The sequence below is a fragment of the Mobula hypostoma genome, chromosome 3, assembly GCF_963921235.1.
Source record: "Mobula hypostoma chromosome 3, sMobHyp1.1, whole genome shotgun sequence".
In the NCBI taxonomy this organism is placed as follows: Eukaryota; Metazoa; Chordata; class Chondrichthyes; order Myliobatiformes; family Myliobatidae; genus Mobula; species Mobula hypostoma.
The window spans coordinates 2,614,506-2,632,759 of NC_086099.1; the positions used below are offsets into that span (position 1 = coordinate 2,614,506).

Here is an 18,254-nt window from a genome sequence, read left to right on the forward strand (position 1 = left end):
GCTGCCTGCTAGAAGGTGAATCTCAAGGTTGTATGTGGTATTCATACTTAGGTGATAAATTTCAACTGTGAACTTTGAAACACAGAAGGAGGAGATTTAGTAGAAATGGGCATCAAGATCGGCACAACATCACGGACTAAGGGGCCTGTCCAGTATTGTATTGTTCAGTGTTCAAATCATTGTCACAACGCTTTCGTTTAAAAAAATACTTGATTTTTCTAGGGTTCAAAGATGCTGACGAGGAAGATAAAGCTCTGGGACATTAATGCTCACATCACATGTCGACTTTGCAACGGATATTTGATTGATGCTACCACAGTCACAGAGTGTCTACATACCTGTAAGTACCAGAAATACATTGTTCTCGGCTTAGCTTGATACCTAGTAATGCTTATTTCAGCCATTTTGGAATTTATAGAGCTATATACAACAGAGGAACAGGTCCTTCAGCCCAACTCGTCTCTGCTGACTGAATTGTCCAGGTGACCTTGCCTCATTTGTCTGTTGTTGACCTTTCCTATCCTGTGTATTAAACAATGTAAGTGTGCCCACCTCTATCACCTTCTCTGGCTGCTCATTCCATATATACACCACCTTTTGTGTGGAGAACTTATTCTCCGTTTCCATTTTCAGTCTTTCACCTCCCGCCTTAGTCTGTCAAGTTTTAGATGATACACCGGATCTTCACAAACCTCTATAGGTGTGCAGTGGAGAGTATATTGACTGATTGCATCATGGCCTGGTATGGAAACACCAATGTCCTTGAATGGAAAAGCCTATAAAAAGTAGTGAGTACAATGCACTCTATCCTGGGTAAAGCCCTCCCTACCACTGAGCACAGCTGCAGGAAAGCAGCATCCATCATCACGGACCCCTACCATCCAGGCCATGCTCTCTACTGGCTATTGCCATCAGGAAGGAGGTACAGGAGCCTGAGCACCCACACCACCAGGTTCAGGAACAGATATTACCCCTCAACCATCAGGCTTTTAAGGGACTGTGTCATTCACTGTGTATGTCCAGCCTGGTTTAACTGACCAAATGCATCACTTTATAATTGTCCAAGTAAAATTCCATCTGCCTTTCTGTGGCACACGTTCCCAGTTGATATCGATCCTGCTATTGTACCGTATCAGTTCGATTGTGAGAATGTGGCGAGTGTGTGTTCAGTTGTGGCATTTGGAATGTGGGAGGAAACCAGAGCACCTGGAGGAAACCCACGTGATCGTGGGGAGAATGTGTAAACTCCTTATAAGAGACTTTGGTGACATCCCCAATCTCCTCAAACACCTAATGAAGCAGAGCTACTGTTGTTCCTTCCGTTGGGCCCAGGATAAATCCTCTGAGATGGTGACACCCAGGAACTTGAAGCTGCTCATCCTCTCCACTGCTGATCCCTCAATAAGGACTGATGTGTTTTCTTCCGACCTCTCCTTCCTGAAGTCCACAATTAGTTCTTTGGTCTTGCTAATATTGGGTGCGAGGTTGTTGTTGTGACACTGCTCAACCAGTCAATCTGTCTCACCCCTCTACGCCTCCTTGTTACCATCTGAGGTTCTGCCAGCAACAGTGGTGTCAGCCCTTACCTTTCCAAAGGTAGGTAGATACTGATCCTCAGAAACTTTCCCCCACTGATCTGCCTTTTACTTCACTTGATTCTACTTGCAGCCTTTTATTAAAAAAAAGGCACAACATTAGTTATCCTCCAGTTTTCTGGTACTTCATCCATGGTTAACGATGGTGCAAATACTGAAATTTCTTTCCAGCTTCCCAAGATGTCCAAAGATGTATTTGGTGATGTCTCTGTGGTCTCAGAGGTCTTTATTGACTTTAATATGCTTTAACTCCTCCTTAATAATGTAGGTATCTGTCAGGACATCAGTATTTTCTTTCCTGATATCCCTAGCTTCCGCAACCTTCTCCAAGGTAAGTACAGACAAGTATTCCCTTTCAGACAGTGAATGGTAAGGTCCTGGAGAATGTTGTTAAAGAAAAACCCTGGGGGACAGATACAATCAACAATGCTGAGAAATTTGGATGGGTACGTTGGATAGGCAAGGGCTAAAGCGAGCTGCGATCAGTGCAGTCTGCAGGCTGTTGTCCCCCTTTTCAGGATGTATTTTCCAACTGACTAAATGATATGGCACTTTGTGATCTAGGGGATTTGGCTAGCTAGTCTCTTGAGAGTGCAGGTATGGCCGGGGAGGCCAATCCTAGGGGAGAACATTGCATCAAGGTCTGATAGAGGAAGAAAAAGCTGTGGTCGGCTCCATTACTGTCCACCAATTAAAGCGTTGATGAGATTAAAATCTTGAGGATGAGAGCAGAAAATGAACAGGCGTTCAGCTGCATTGGCCTGCGTTTGACTGGTCTCCCTCTCTTCACGCTGCTGTCATTGGGTAACTGATGGGAGTCTTGGGTCTCACGCCACCAGGTTTGGGGGCATTTGTTGTCCTGCAGCCATCAGGCTCCTGATGGACTTCACTCAGCTCGGTGTCGAACGGGCTGCTCAGCTGTGAACTCACTTTTGGTGACTGCAGTTCATATTCCATGTGCTTTCCTTCTTGTTTTTGACTACTTGCGCAATTTGTCCTATTGTGCAAATTGGATACGTGGCAGTCTTTTAGTGAATTCTATTTTTGTTTTGAGGCTGCCTGCACGGCGATTAATCTCAAGGTTGTATATGGTATACATACTTTAATAATAGATTTGAAGTTTGAGTTCACAAGTCTCCCACTTGCCAGATATTCCTTTACCTGCCTCTCCCAATAAACCTGTGCAGATTCCCTTTATACCTTAGAAATGTGCCTTGCTCCAGTTTGGGATTTCAACTTGGAAACCAGCCCTATCTTCTTCCATAACTATTTAAAACCTAGTAGAATTATGGGCATTGGTCCAAAAGCACACCCCCACTTGCACTGCCTCATTTCCCAATGCAGTAGTTGGTCCCTCGTTGGATCGTCTGCATTTATTTGAGAAAACTTGTGATAAGAAGCAGGTTTTATTCTCAATGACACATGTGAAATGTGTTGTTTTGTGGCAGCAATGCAGTGCAAGGCATGAAAACTGCTGCAAGTGGCAATGATAAAAAATGAACGGTGCAAAAGAGGTATTATGGGGTTGTTTTCATCGACCACTCAGAAATCTGATGGCAGAGTGGGAAGTAATTGTTATTAAAACATTGAGGCTCCTGGGCCACCTCCCTGATGGTGGAAATGCGAAGAGGCCATGCCCCAGGTGGGTGCATAACCCTCCTGAGGCTGCACCTTTTGAAGATTCATCGACAGTGGGCAGGATTGTGCCGATATGGATTTGTGTGAGTCCAGCAACCTTCTGTAGCCTCTTCAGACACTCTGTTTGGAGCCTTCATACCAGGCGGTGGGATGCAAGCAGTCCATGAGGTGCTCTGCAGAAATTTGCAAGAATCTTTGGTAATGTAACAAATGTCCTCAAACTTGTAATGAAGTACAGGTGCTGGCAATCAACGCAATTGGCCTAACCCAAGCCATTTGTACAAATAAACATTAAGGAAGTTGAAATCACCTTGTATATTTTTACAGCGGTCTGTGGGTTCGCCAAATACGTTTCTCCTTTATTTCCCGTGAGATATTGAGATCCTGCAATACAAGTATGTGAAAGCGATCATCCCCTTCTATTTCTGAGCACAATCTACAAAGAAAGCTTCACTGGTCAGCTTCCCCCAAGGATATTCTCCATCTCTGCTGCCTCGTTCAATGGAAAGGCAACTCCGCCTCCTCTCTTACCTCCCATCAGCGCAGTGGCATCTGCACCATGGAACACAGAATTGTCGGTCCTGTCTCCTTGTAAACAAGATTTCAATATAATATCCCGGTCCCATGTACCAGTCCGTATAATATCCCCGTCCCGTGTACCAGTCTGTATAATATCCCACTCCCCTGTATCAGTCTGTATAATATCCCAGTCCCATGTACCAGTCTGTATAATATCCCCGTCCCGTGTACCAGTCTGTATAATATCCCCATCCCATGTACCGGTCTGTATAATATCCCACTCCCCTGTACCAGTCTGTATAATATCCCCGTCCCATGTACCAGTCTGTATAATATCCCACTCCCCTGTATCAGTCTGTATAATATCCCAGTCCCATGTACCAGTCTGTATAATATCCCAGTCCCATGTACCAGTCTGTATAATATCCCAGTCCCGCATACCAGTCTGTATAATATCCCAGTCCCATGTACCAGTCTGTATAATATCCCAGTCCTGTGTACCAGTCTGTATAATATCCCAGTCCTGTGTACCAGTCTGTATAATATCCCGGTCCCGTGTACCAGTCTGTATAATATCCCGGTCCCGTGTACCAGTCTGTATAATATCCCGGTCCCGTGTACCAGCCTGTATAATATCCCCACCCCGTGTGACAGTCTGTATAATATCCCGGTCCCGTGTGCCAGTCTGTATAATATCCCAGTCCCGTGTACCAGTCTGTATAATATCCCGGTCCCGTGTACCAGTCTGTATAATATCCCGGTCCCGTGTACCAGCCTGTATAATATCCCCACCCCGTGTGACAGTCTGTATAATATCCCCATCCCGTGTACCAGTGTACCACTCTGTTTAATATCCCAGTCCTGTGTACCAGTCTGTATAACATCCTGGTCCCGTATGCCTGTCTGTATAATATTCCGATCCCCTGTATCAGTCTGTATAATATCCTGGTCCTGTGTGCCAGGTATATAATATCCCGGTCCCGTGTACCAGTCTGTATAATATCCCTGTCCCATGTACCAGTCTGAATAATATCCCTGTCCCGTGTACCAGTCTGTATAATATCCCTGTCCCATGTACCAGTCTGTATAATATCCCACTCCCATGTACCAGTCTGTATAATATCCTGGTCCTGTGTGCCTGTCAGTATAATATCCCCATCCCATGGAACAGTCTATATAATATCCCAGTCCTGTGTACCAGTCTGTATAATATCCTGGTCCCATATGCCTGTTTGTATAATATTCCGATCCCCTGTATCAGTCTGTATAATATCCTGTCCTGTGTGCCGGTTTATATAATATCCCCGTCCCGTGTGCCAGTCTGTATAATATCCCTGTCCCGTGTGCCAGTCTGTATAATATCCCTGTCCCGTGTAACAGTCTGTATAATATCCCAGTCCCATGTGCCAGTCTGTATAATATCCCCGTCCCGTGTAACAGTCTGTTCCATTTCCTAGTCTGTGTTGGTGGTGAGGTTTTTGATGGTGCAGAATCAATTTGCCTCTTCCGTGGGCTACATGCAGGCATTTGGATGTTCGGCATGAAGGAAACTGGGATTATCACGGAGGCACAGAGTCCCTATGTGTTACCCATAGTGGTGGTGAGGAAGAAGAATGGGAAGGTATGAACGTGTGTTGACTGGCAGTCACTGAACAGTCTCTGACCAGTCGACTGTTCCACGGTTCGGGGATGCGCTGGCCTGTCTGAGTGGAGTGAAATAGTTGAGTGTGTTGGACCTGAGGAGTGTGTATTTTCAGAAACCCATGAGTGAAGCTACTGAAGAGAAGACGTCATTCATATGTCACTTGGATTCTGTCAGTTTGAGAGAATGCTCCAGGGCATATCAAGAGCAACAGCTTCTTTCCAGTGTGTCACGGAGAAGACTGTCAGGGACGTGAGCTTGTTCGAGGTGTTGGTGTTCCTGGATGATGAAGAGCATGAGACAAGGCTACTGAAGGAAGGTGTTAGGCTGCCTGGAAGCTGAAGGGTTAAAAGTGTCACTGGACAAGTGCCAGTTTTGCAAGACATCTGTCAGCTACATTTGGCACAACGTCTCACCAGATGGAGCGGCTGTGGATCCGTCCAAGACAAAGGTGGTGACCACATGGCCAAGGCCCAAGAATGTGAGTGCTCTACGCTCGTTTCTTGGATTATGTGGGTGCTTCCGGAGATTTGTGAAGCACTACTCCAAAGTAAGCTACTCTTTGAATCAGCTTCTGTGCAGTTACCCTCCATTGGGGATGGAAGGGAGAAAGGGAGGAGGACAAAAGGAGAAGATGGTAACGTTTATCTTAGCCCTTCAGAGCCTTTCGGGTAAGATGGCATGCAAACTGTGAAGAGGCCTTCCAGTTGCTGCAGGAGCTGTTGACCCTGTGTCAGACATGGCAAACCCCCAGTTGCTGTATGTACTGCATGCAGATGCCAACCATGAGGGTTAGAAGGAGTTCTGTATCAGGATCAGGGTTGAAACCTGTCACTTTTGTCAGCTGGAGTCCGTCACCCTCTAAGCGAAACTACCCCAGGCATAAATTGGAGTTTCTGGCGTTAAAATGGGCTGTGGTGGATAAGTTGAGTGATTATCTATATAGTGCCAAGTTCAAGGTGAGAACTGACCACAATCCCTTGACTGATATCCTGACCATGGCACAAACTGGATGCCACAGGCCATCGGTGGTTGGTGGCGTTGTCTGCCTATGATTTCAGCCTGAAGTACCAGCCGGAGAGCGGGAACATTGATGCTAATGCTTTGTCCTGCGGATTGCATGAATGGCTGGAGATGTACTGAGTGGGAGAGCATTCCTGCATCTAGAGTTAAAGCAATGTTGTGGAGCTGGTTGTGGACTACAGGAGGAATGGAGACAGGCTAACCCCTATTGACATCAATGGATCTGCGGTTGAGAGGGTGAACAGCTTTAAGTTTCTCAGCATCTACATCAGTGGTCCCCAACCTCTGGGCCACGAAGAATGCAGTCGGAACGCACCCAGCACATCTTTCAGAAAAAAGACGAAATAAACAAGCTAATCACGTAATTAGCCCAGTAGTTAGGGACCACTGATCTACTTCACCGAGGACCTCGTGGTCTGTGCGCACTAGCTGTGTGGTGACAAAGGCACAACAGCGCCTTTTTCACTTCAGATGGTTGAAGAAGTTTGGTATGGGCCCCCAGATCCTAAGAACTTTCTACAGGGACACAATTGAGAGCATCCTGACTGGCTGCATCACTGCCTGGTATGGGAACTGTACTTTCCTCAATCACAGGACTCTGCAGAGAGTGGTGTGGACAGCCCAGCGCATCTGTAGATGTGAACTTCCCATGATTCAGGAGATTTACAAAGACCAGTGTGTAAAAAGGGCCCGAAGGATCATTGGGGACCCAAATCACCCCAACCACAAACTCTTCCAGTTGCTACCATCCGGGAGCATAAAAGCCAGGACCAACAGGCTCCGGGACAGCTTCTTCCACCAGGCCATCAGACTGATGAACTCACGCTGATTTGAATGTTTTCTATGTTACATTGACTGTTCTATTTACTATAAATTATAAATTACTATGATTGCACATTTAGACAGAGACGTAACGTAAAGATTTTTACTCGTCGTGTATGCGAAGGATGTACAAAAGAAAGTCAATTCAATTCAATGTGCCAGTTTTCTGCCACGGGGAAATCGGAGGCAAGGCTGTGGCAGGATTGAGTTGTGGGTCATTTGGGAGCCTCTGGTTGCGCCATTGCACGAGCTGACTGTAACTTGACCGCTCTGAGTACGAACCAGCTGCCTGTGTTGAGTTCTGGGAAAGTTTCAGCAGCTCAGCGCGATGACCCTTGTGTCGGTACTGTTTGGCCAGCTTTGTGGAAGGGGATATGACCCAGCTGAAAAGATGAAACACCCTGCCATATATCTACCTCTGAGAGAATGGAACAGACTGGATTTGAGGAGCCAGGTTGTATACAACGTCACGTCTCCTCCAGACATGGCTTGGCGTTCCCAGTTGGTTTTACCTGAGAAGCATCGGAGGATTGTTTTGAAGTCACCTGGTGATGATCCAGGTCCTTTGCGGTTTGATTGGTCCGAGATGGGTTCTACTGGCCCCGAATGCAGCCCGAGTTTGACGAGTACTGTAAGTCGTGGATTCCACGTATCCAGAGCAAGACATTGCCCATTTACAGTGTGCGGGGCCACGTGATCTAGTGTGTATGGATTTCCCCTCTATGGAACCTGATTCCAGCAGCATTGCGAGTGGCTTGTTTATTACTGATCACTACACCAGCTATGCTGAAGCCTTCCCTACGAAGGATCAGAGGGCATCCACCCTGGCCAGAGTGTTATGGGAAAAGTGTTTCATTTTTTATAGCCTCTCAAGAGGGGTACACAGCGTTCAGGGAAGGAATTTTGAGAGTTGGCTCATACATGAGTTTCTGGGCATGCTTGGAGTCGAGAAGTCGAGGACTACTCCTTATCTCCCTCAGGATGATCCCCAGCCTGAGAGGTTCAACCGGACATTGCTGGACTGCTGAGAACCCTGGGTATCAGTTTGAAGAACAAATGGTGTCAGCATATTGGGCATCTACAACTGTACCCAGAATGAAGCTACCGGATTCTCGCCATACTCTTTGATGTTTGGGCACGGAGTAAGATTGTCTGTAGACCTGCTTTTTGGCTGGAGGAGAAGACCTATCTTAAGTTTGTGTTTGACATGAGGAAGGAATTGCAAAAGGCTTATGAAGTAGCAGAGGTCTCTGCTATGAAGCAGAATTAAGGAAACGAGAGGAGATATGATCAAAAGATTGGGTTCTCTCAACTGATGCCTGGATACAGAGTTCCAATAAGGAATTTTGGAGCCAACAGAGAAGCTAATGTTGTGGAGAGTCAGATGCCCAATGCGCCAGTTTTCTCGGTGAAGCTGGAAGATGGGAATGGGCCTGTCAAAATTCTCCATCAGAACCACCTTTTTGCTCTAGGACAGGAGGTACGTGTTGGCCCAGAGCCTGACGTGCACCCTACATCTAGTAGGAGGACTCTGCGCCAAAGTGGGAGAACAGAAAGGCAGTCGGTGGAGAGACCTGAAAGGGACCTAACCACTGAATGCTGTATGGGCTCAGAGGAAATGGGGGTGTGGTATATGTTACCTTATGCAAACTCCCCAATAATTGATGAAGGGATTCCTGAACCTCCTCACGCTGACTTGGATGTAGCAGAGGGAGCTAGCAGTGACAGGCAGAGTTGCGGCTGGACAGTGAGGGGAAGCTGGGCTGCAGAGTAACTGCGGATGAAGCTGAGCTCAGTCAAGTGGCAGGGGGGTCTGAGTTGCTAAAAGGCATGAGTAATGGACAGGGAAAGGCATCTCCAAGTAGACAGGACAGATCCCAAGGGGTGTTTGAGACTGAAGAAGTGGAAGATGGGATGAGGAGGTCTCCAAGAGTTGGGAAACCCCTGGATAGGCTGGCCAGGAGTTCTACAGAATGGTTTTCTGTCAAAGCAGTGTGTTCTGCTGGTCGTGCTTGGGTTACTATTAAAGATGAGGCGTTGCAATGTTCTGATTAAGAATGTCTTGTCATCCAATCAGAATGGTGGAATTGGGAGAAGATTCTAGAGAAGACTGGGAAAAGAGGATTTTGTGAAGGACTCTAGGGTATATCGAGGTCTTGTCAGTGGGAGATGGAGAGAGAAGAAGCTCGAGGGGACTGGCTGTAGAATTCAATCTAACAGGAATGAATGTATGATTCAATGGAGTCTAAAAGGAGAAATCCTACTGGTGATCAGTGAGTAGGAGCTGACACATCGGAAACTTCAGCTTTTGGAAGATTTGAGCTCCAGTTTGCGCACCTTTGACTTTGTTTTGTTTTTTTTCCCCTTTTTTTCTTTGTTTAATAATGGTTTAGTTAAGTTAACATTCATTAATATACTTTATAATTGTATGTAGTGTGTTATCTGTTATTTCTTGACTGCAACATCATACCAACCAATCTCTAATTGCATCACGAATTGCAATCTCTAATTGCACCACCTTATTCGGAATACTATCTGCATTTAACCGTCAACCCTGCATTCTTCGCCCTCATGAACTTTGCCTCTGGTACAACTTAACTCTTTGCTCTGTCTGCAGTTGTACCCAATTCATGGTACAGGCAGTTGTCCCATCTACCAGTCTGTATAACGTCCCCACGTGCTGGACTGCACGATATCTCAGTCCCATGTACCAGTCTGTATAACATCCATGTCTCATGTACCAGTCTGTCTAATGTCCCCACGTGCTGGACTACACGATATCTCAGTCTCATGTACTGGTCTGTATAACATCCATGTCCCATGTACCAGTCTGTATAATGTCCCCACGTGCTGGACTACACAATATCTCAGTCCCATGTACCAGTCTGTATAACATCCATGTCTCATGTACCAGTCTGTATAATGTCCCCACGTGTTGGACTACACGATATCTCAGTCTCATGTACTGGTCTGTATAACATCCATGTCCCATGTACCAGTCTGTATAATGTCCCCACGTGCTGGACTACACGATATCTGTCCCATGTACCAGTCTGTATAACATCCATGTCTCATGTATCAGTCTGTATAATGTCCCCACGTGTTGGACTACACGATATCTCAGTCTCATGTACCAGTCTGTATAACATCCATGTCCCATGTGCCAGTCTGTATAACATCCATGTCCCATGTACCAGTCTCTATAACATCCATGTCTCATGTACCAGTCTGTATAACATCCATGTCCCATGTGCCAGTCTGTATAACATCCATGTCCCATGTACCAGTCTCTATAACATCCATGTCCCATGTACCAGTCTGTATAACATCCATGTCCCATGTACCAGTCTCTATAACATCCATGTCCCATGTACCAGTCTGTATAACATCCATGTCCCATGTGCCAGTCGGTGCTCCACCTGCATGTAGTGGTTTGCATTGAAGTCACTGGGGAAATGAGTTTTTAGGGAGTGGAACTAGCTTCCAAGTGGTGCTGTAGAGTGATGCCCGAGCCATAATGTACAGTGCCACAGTACTGCTTTAGCTTCCTCTTGACCCTCACGTCAGACTAGTTTGAACCCTCCTGAGCAGCAGTAACAAAGCTTCCCATTAGGATGTTGGTTTCCCTCCAGTTGAAGTACAACCCATCCCTATTGTACAGGTCCCAGCTGACTTGCTGAAGAGTCCAAAGATCCATCTACTTAAAGCCCTCCTCAGCCATGCAGTTAACTGTAGTATCTTCCTATTTTCCACCTCTATTCCAACATGCTGGTGAACTTTTTTTCAACACAAATCTTTGCTTTAATGTTAAACCTTTTGACTTCTGTTTAACACACAAAATGCTGGAGGAATTCAGCATTTTGTGTGTGTTGCTTGAATTTCCAGCATCTGCAGATTCTCTTCTGTTTAAATTGGCTTTTACCTCATCACTGAAGGTGTTTCAGACCTGTGGAGTTTGCTTCCATTTCTAAATCAAGCCAGCAGATGGAGCTGTTAGGCTATGTTACTCTGTCGCAGTTAGTATGTCTGCTAAAGAAGTCAGCCACAAACCTTGACTCTGTGGAAAATGTGATCATATCAAATGTTATGTTTGTTTTGGACGAGTTACATTCTTTGTATGTCATGGAGTCAGAGAGAAGTACAGCACAGAAACAGGCCCTTCGGCCCATCTATTCCATGCCAAAATAATCTGACTACTTTCAACGACCTGCGTCTGGACCTTATCCCTCCACATACCTACTATCAATGTAGCGATTCAATCTTCTCTTCAGCGTTGAAATTGAGATCACATGCACCACTTACGCTGGCAGCTCATTCAACACCCTCACGTTCCTCGGAATGAAGAAGTTTCTCCTCACGTTCCCCTTAAACGTTTCACCTTTCACCCTTAAGCAATAACCTGTGGCTGTCGTCCCACCCAACCTCAGTGGAAAAAGCCTGCTTGCATTTACCCGATCTATACCCCTCATAATTTTGTACACCTCTATCAAATCTCCCCTCAATCTTTTATATTCTAAGTAATAAAGTCCTAACCGGTTTAATCTTTCCTTATAACTCAGGTTTTCCAGACCCAGCAATATTCTTATAAATTTTCACTGTACTCTTTCAACTTTTATTTTTATGTGCCGTACTCTGCCAGAGCCTCGGCGACCACTTTTTCTGTGAGTGGTCCCCATGTCCTTCTCACAGCGCAGTTTATTTCACAAGGCCGAGTTGCGAGCTCGACACTCAACCCGGCACGGATGGAAAGCGTGCCCGGGAGTGGCCCGACTGGATTCGAAATCGGGAACCTTCGCTCCGGCGTCTGGCACTGATGTCACTGCGCCTCCAGCCCGGACCTTACTTACATCTTTCCTTTAGGTAGGTGACCAAACGGGCATACAATACTCCAAATTAGGCCTCACCCATGACTTATACAACTTCAATATGACATCCCATCTCCTGTACTCAGTACATTGATTACGACCCCATGCACCTGTATGAATTATGTACCTGTATTCCCAGATACCTTTGTTCCACCACACACCTCAGTGCCCTACCATTCACTATGTAAGATATAAGCTGGTTGCTGCTATCGAAGTACTAAAGCTCGCACTTGTCTGCATTGAATTCTATCTGCCATTTTTCAGCCCATTTTTCCAGCTGATCCAGATCCCTCTACAAGCCGTGATAGTCTCTTCACTGTCCACTACACCCCCAAGTTTGGTGTCATCCATAAATTTGCTGATCCAGTAAATGACATTAACTTCCAGATCATTGATATTGATTACAAACAGCAAAGGACTGAGTGCCGATCCATGCGGCATACCACTAGTCACAGGCCTCCATTTTGAGAGACAACCCTCTACCATCACTCTCTGGCTTCTCTCACAAAGAAGATGTTCAATCCGATTTAGCTCAACACCGACATGACCAGCCTCCCACGCGGGACCTTGTCAAATGCCTTACTAAAGTCCACATAGATGGCATCCACTGCCTTGCCTTCATCCTCTTTCCTGGTAACTTCCTCAAAAAACTCTAACATTGGTTAGACATGACCTGCCATGCTGACTATCTTTAATCAGTCCATGTGTATCCAAATACTCGTATATCCAGTCCTTTAGAATACCTCCTAATAACTTTCCTACGACTGATGTAGGAAATTAGCCTTTCTCCAGTTTAGAATCTCAATCCATGGACCAGTCCTAACTCCCTGCATATTTACTTTAAAACTAATGGCAGTGTGGTCACTGGATAGAAAGTGTTCCCCTGCACAAACTTCTCTCACCTGCTCTGTCTCATTCCCTAATAACAGATCCAGTATCGCACACTCTCTCATTGTGACTTCTTCGTACTGATGAAGGAAACTTTGACAAACTCTATCCCATCTTGTCATTTGACGTAATGGAATACCAGTCCAACGACCATGGACACCTTCAAAGTGATCTGCGTTCCACCAGAATTTTGTGTGTGTTACTCTAACAACCTCGTGTTTCTTTCAATAGTTTGCGATCACTTTATAAATTTGTTCTTCTAAATCCCTGGGTCTGTTGGGTGGTTTGTAATATAGTCCCATTAATGTGGTCTATAACCTTTCTAATTTCTCTGTTCCACCTCCCTAGTTGAGTTCTGCAGTCTGTCCTGAGGGAGCAATACTGTGACATTCTCTGGGACTAGTTACTCACCCCCACCCCGCCCCCACCTTTTTTACCTCCTGCTCTGTCACATCTAAAACAACAGAACCCCAGAATACTGAGGTGCCAGCCCTGCCCCTCCTGCAACCAAATCTCCCCAATGGCTACGTCGTCGTAATTCCAGGTGTTGATCCATAGCCTGAGCTCATCCACCTTTCCTGCAATACTAGTTCAAGACACTAGCTCAGGACTCCAGTCGCACCACACTCAGCCTTTTGATTCCTGACTTTGTCTGAGGTCTTAACAACATGTCTCCACAACCTCTCCACTGTCTGTTTAGCACTCTGCTTCCCATCCCCTGCAAATCCAGTTGAACCCCCACCATGCGGCATTAAGAAACGTTCCCACCAGGGTATTAGTCCCCCTCCAGTTCAGTGTCCTTTCTGTACAGGTCTCACCTTCCCTGGAACAGAGCCCAATGATCCAAAAATCTTATGCCTTCCCTCCTCAGCCATTTATTAAACTGTATAATCTTCCTAGTTCTGGATTTGCTAGCATGTGGCATGGGTAGCAACCCTGAGTTCATAACCCTGGAGGTCCTGCCCTTTAACTTAACACCTAATTCCCTGGACACTCTATGCAGATTGTCACTCAGCCCATCCATGTTATTGGTACCTACAGGGACCATGACTTCTTGCCGTTCACCCTCGCATTTAAGAATACAGAGGACTCGACCCAAGATGTTCCCGACCCTGGCACCTGGAAGCAATATACCATCCGGGAATCTCATTCTCGTCCACAGAACCTGTCTGTTCCCTGATCTAACAAATCCATTATCACCACAGGGTGCCTCTTCTCCCTCACCTTCTCAGTCACAGAGCCAGACTCAGTGCCAGTGACCTGACCACTGTGACTTTCCTCTGTAGGTCAATTCCCAACAGTATCCAAAGTGATGTACCTGTTGTTGAGGGGGTGGCCATGGGTACTCTGCACTGGCTCCTTAACCCCTTTCCCCTTCCTGACTGTCACCCTGTTTCCTGTGTCCTGCACCCTGGGTGTAACTACCTCTCTACATGTCTGATCTATCACCCCCTCAGCCTCCTGAATGATCCAGAGTTCATCCAGTTCCAGCTCCAGCTCCTTAAAGTGGAGCATTCGAAGCTGCAGCTGGATTCACTTCTTGTAGTTAAGGTTGTCAGGGACACTGGAGGTCTCCCTGCCTTCCCACATCCCGCAAGAGGAATATTTCACTACCTTACCTGGTATTTCCTACTGTCCTAACTGAGTAGATATAAAGCAGAGAAGGAAAAAGAAAACTTAACTCAGAGTTTTTCTTTTCCCTTGCCTTCTCTGACTGGTCTGTCTTTGCTGATGCCTCGAAGAGCTAAAGCCTGACTCTGCCCACTCGGACGATGGCCGTGGTGCTTGTCCCTGCCTTCCTATAATTTGCTCTTGCTAATCAATCTCAAATGTGGATTGGTCACTGGTCAAAGCTCTTTTGTGCTGCCGTGATCTGCTTGCCATTCCCTTTTTCTACTCGGGCAGTGGACCTGAGTGAAATTCCCTCCTCTCAAACCTCCGATGTCTGGATTGGTTGCTGGTCAAAGCTCTATTACCTGCAGTAAGGGATAAGTAAAGGATTGTAAGATTTTTGAGTACTCTTACTTTTTTCATGTTAGGATTTTAATTTTTTTTGTCATATTGGCAAGGTGGCAATCATTGTTTTCTAGTTGAATGGCTAATACCATCGGTATATTCCAACACTATAGGAGCTAAGGGAAGACACATTCTAAAAAGTATTTTTGTATTTTATACACCGGTTAGAACCTTATTGTTTAAGGGTGAAAGGTGAGAAGTTCAAGGGGAGCCTGAGGGGGATCTTCACTCAGGGTGGTGAGAGTGTGGAACAGGCTGCCAGCACAACAGGTGGATGTGGGGTCGAGTGCAATGTTTTCAAGTTTGTATAAGTATGTGATGGAGGGTGATGGAGGGGTATGGAGGGCTATGGTCCAGGTTCAGGTCGATGGGACGAGGCGGAATAATATTCTGGCACAGACTGGGTAGGCTGGAGGGCCTGTTTCATTTCTGTAGTGCTCCATGATTGAATGCTGTGTGCTTTTCTTCTCAATGCATTGAATAAAGAACATGCTGGCTATGAGGAGGTTAGAGGAGGACTTACAAAGATCTGGTCAAGAAAGGTAAAAATAGGGAACTCGAGTACAAAGAAGTTTGAAGGCTTGATCATAAATAGAAATAAAGATTTCAAGATTATAACCATATAACAATTACAACACGGAAACAGGCCATCTCGGCCCTTCTAGTCCGTCACGAATGCTTACTGTTACCTAGTCCCACTGACCAGCACTCAGCCCATAACCCTCCATTCCTTTCCTGTTCATATAGCTATCCAATTGTACTTTAAATAACAATATCGAACCTGCTTCTACCACTTCTGCTGGAAGCTTGTTCCACACAGCCACCACTCTCTGAGTAAAGAAGTTCCCCCTCATGTTACCCCTAAACTTTTGCCCCCTAACTCTCAACTCATGTCCTCTTGTTTGAATCTCCCCCACTCTCAATGGAAAAAGCCTATTCACGTCAACTCTATCTATGCCCCTCATAATTTTAAATACCTTGATCAAGTCCCCCCTCAACGTTCTACGCTCCAAAGAATAAAGACCCAACTTGGTCAACCTTCCTCTGTAACTTAGGTGCTGAAACCCAGGTAACATTCTAGTAAATCTTCTCTGTACTCTCTCTAGGACCTGAAAGCCAGGATCAGGGAGGCTAAAGACAGGTACAGGAGGAAGCTTGAGTGGAAACTCCAGCAGAACCACATGAGAGAGGTCTGGAGGGGGGTGAGGACCATCACTGGGTTCCGGCAAACTAGCAACAGAGGAGCTGAAGGCAGTGTGGACAGGGCCAACGAACTTAACCTGTTCTTTAACAGATTTGACATTGTCCCCTGCCCATCCCCCACATGAGCCATCTGTTGTCGGCCCCCAACCAACACATATTCCACTCTCCCCTCCTGCCCCTCGTCACAGTCCCCCACCCTGCTCTCATGACTATACCACTTCCCCACACGAAACCACCACGGTGGGCTTCCCGGCTGAACAGGTGAGAAGACAGCTGAAACATCTCAACCAAGCAAGGCTGCAGGACCGGATGGTGTCAGTACCAGGGTGCTCAAAGCCTGTGCCCCTCAGCTATGTGGAGTACTTCACCATGTATTCAACATGAGCCTGACACTCCGGAGGGTTCCTGTACTGTGGAAGACGACCTGCCTCGTCCCTGTGCCGAAGACGCCGCGCCCCAGCGGCCTCAATGACTACAGACCGGTGGCATTGACCTCCCACATCATGAAGACCCTGGAGAGACTTGTTCTGGAGCTGCTCCGGCCTATGGTCAGGCCACACTTAGATCCCCTCCAGTTTGCCTACCAGCCCCGACTAGGCGTTGAGGATGCCATCGTCTTCCTGCTGAACTGTGTCTATGCCCACCTGGACAAGCCAGCGAGCACTGTGAGGGTCATGTTTTTTGACTTCTCTAGTGCGTTCAACACCATCCGCCCTGTTCTGCTGGGGGAGAAGCTGACAGCGATGCAGGTGGATGCTTCCCTGGTATCATGGATTCTTGATTACCTGACTGGCAGACCACAGTACATGTGCTTGCAACACTGTGTGTCCAACAGAGTGATCAGCAGCACTGGGGCTCCACAAGGGACTGTCTTGTCTCCCTTTCTCTTCACCATTTACACCTCGAACTTCAACTACTGCACAGAGTCTTGTCATCTTCAGAAGTTTTCTGATGACTCTGCCATAGTTGGATGCATCAGCAAGGGAGATGAGGCTGAGTACAGGGCTACGGTAGGAAACTTTGTCATGGTGTGAGCAGAATTATCTGCAACTTAATGTGAAAAAGACTAAGGAGCTGGTGGTAGACCTGAGGAGAGCTAAGGTACCGGTGACCCCTGTTTCCATCGAGGGGGTCAGTGTGGACATGGTGGAGGATTACAAATACCTGGGGATACGAATTGACAATAAACTGGACTGGTCAAAGAGCACTGAGGCTGTCTACAAGAACGGTCGGAGCCGTCTCTATTTCCTGAGGAGACTGAGGTCCTTTAACATCTGCTGGATGATGCTGAGGATGTTCTATGAGTCTGTGGTGGCCAGTGCGATCATGTTTGCTGTTGTGTGCTGGGGCAGCAGGCTGAGGGTGGCAGACACCAACAGAATCAACAAACTCATTCGTAAGGCCAGTGATGTTGTAGGGATGGAACTGGACTCTCTGACGGTGGTGTCTGAAAAGAGGATGCTGTCCAAGTTGCATGCCATCTTGGACAATGTCTCCCACCCACTACATAATGTACTGGGTGGGCACAGGAGTACATTCAGCCAGAGACTCATTCCACTGAGATGCAGCACAGAGCGTCATAGGAAGTCATTCCTGCCTGTGGCCATCAAACTTTACAACTCCTCCCTTGGAGGGTCAGACACCCTGAGCCAATAGGCTGGTCCTGGACTTATTTCATAATTTACTGGCATAATTTACATATCACTATTTAACTATTTATGGTTCTATTACTATTTATTATTTATGGTGCAACTGTAATGAAAACCAATTTCCCCCGGGATCAGTAAAGTAAGACTATGACTATGTCTATTTTGTTGACATCTTTCCTATAATTCGGTGACCAGAACTGTACACAATACTCTAAATTTGGCCTTACCAATGCCTTATACAATTTTAACATTACATCCCAACTCCTATACTCAATGCTCTGATTAATAAAGGCCAGCATACCAAAAGCTTTCTTCACCACCCTATCCACATGAGATTCCACCTTCAGAGAATTACGCACCATTATTTCTAGATCCCTCTGTTCTACTGCATTCT

The 18,254-nt window shown here is 46.3% G+C and overlaps 1 protein-coding gene across 2 annotated transcripts in view; it reads left to right on the forward strand.

Annotated features, from left to right (window-relative positions):
• Positions 1-226: 226 nt before the first annotated feature.
• LOC134343816 (polycomb group RING finger protein 3) overlaps positions 227-18,254 on the forward strand; it is a 117,238-nt gene continuing 99,210 nt past the window's right edge. For both annotated transcript variants that reach the window (XM_063042565.1, XM_063042566.1), the window contains exon 1: positions 227-340. In XM_063042565.1, the coding sequence (XP_062898635.1) occupies positions 232-340 (109 nt within the window). In that variant the 5' untranslated portion in view covers positions 227-231. The remainder of the gene's footprint in view (positions 341-18,254) is intronic.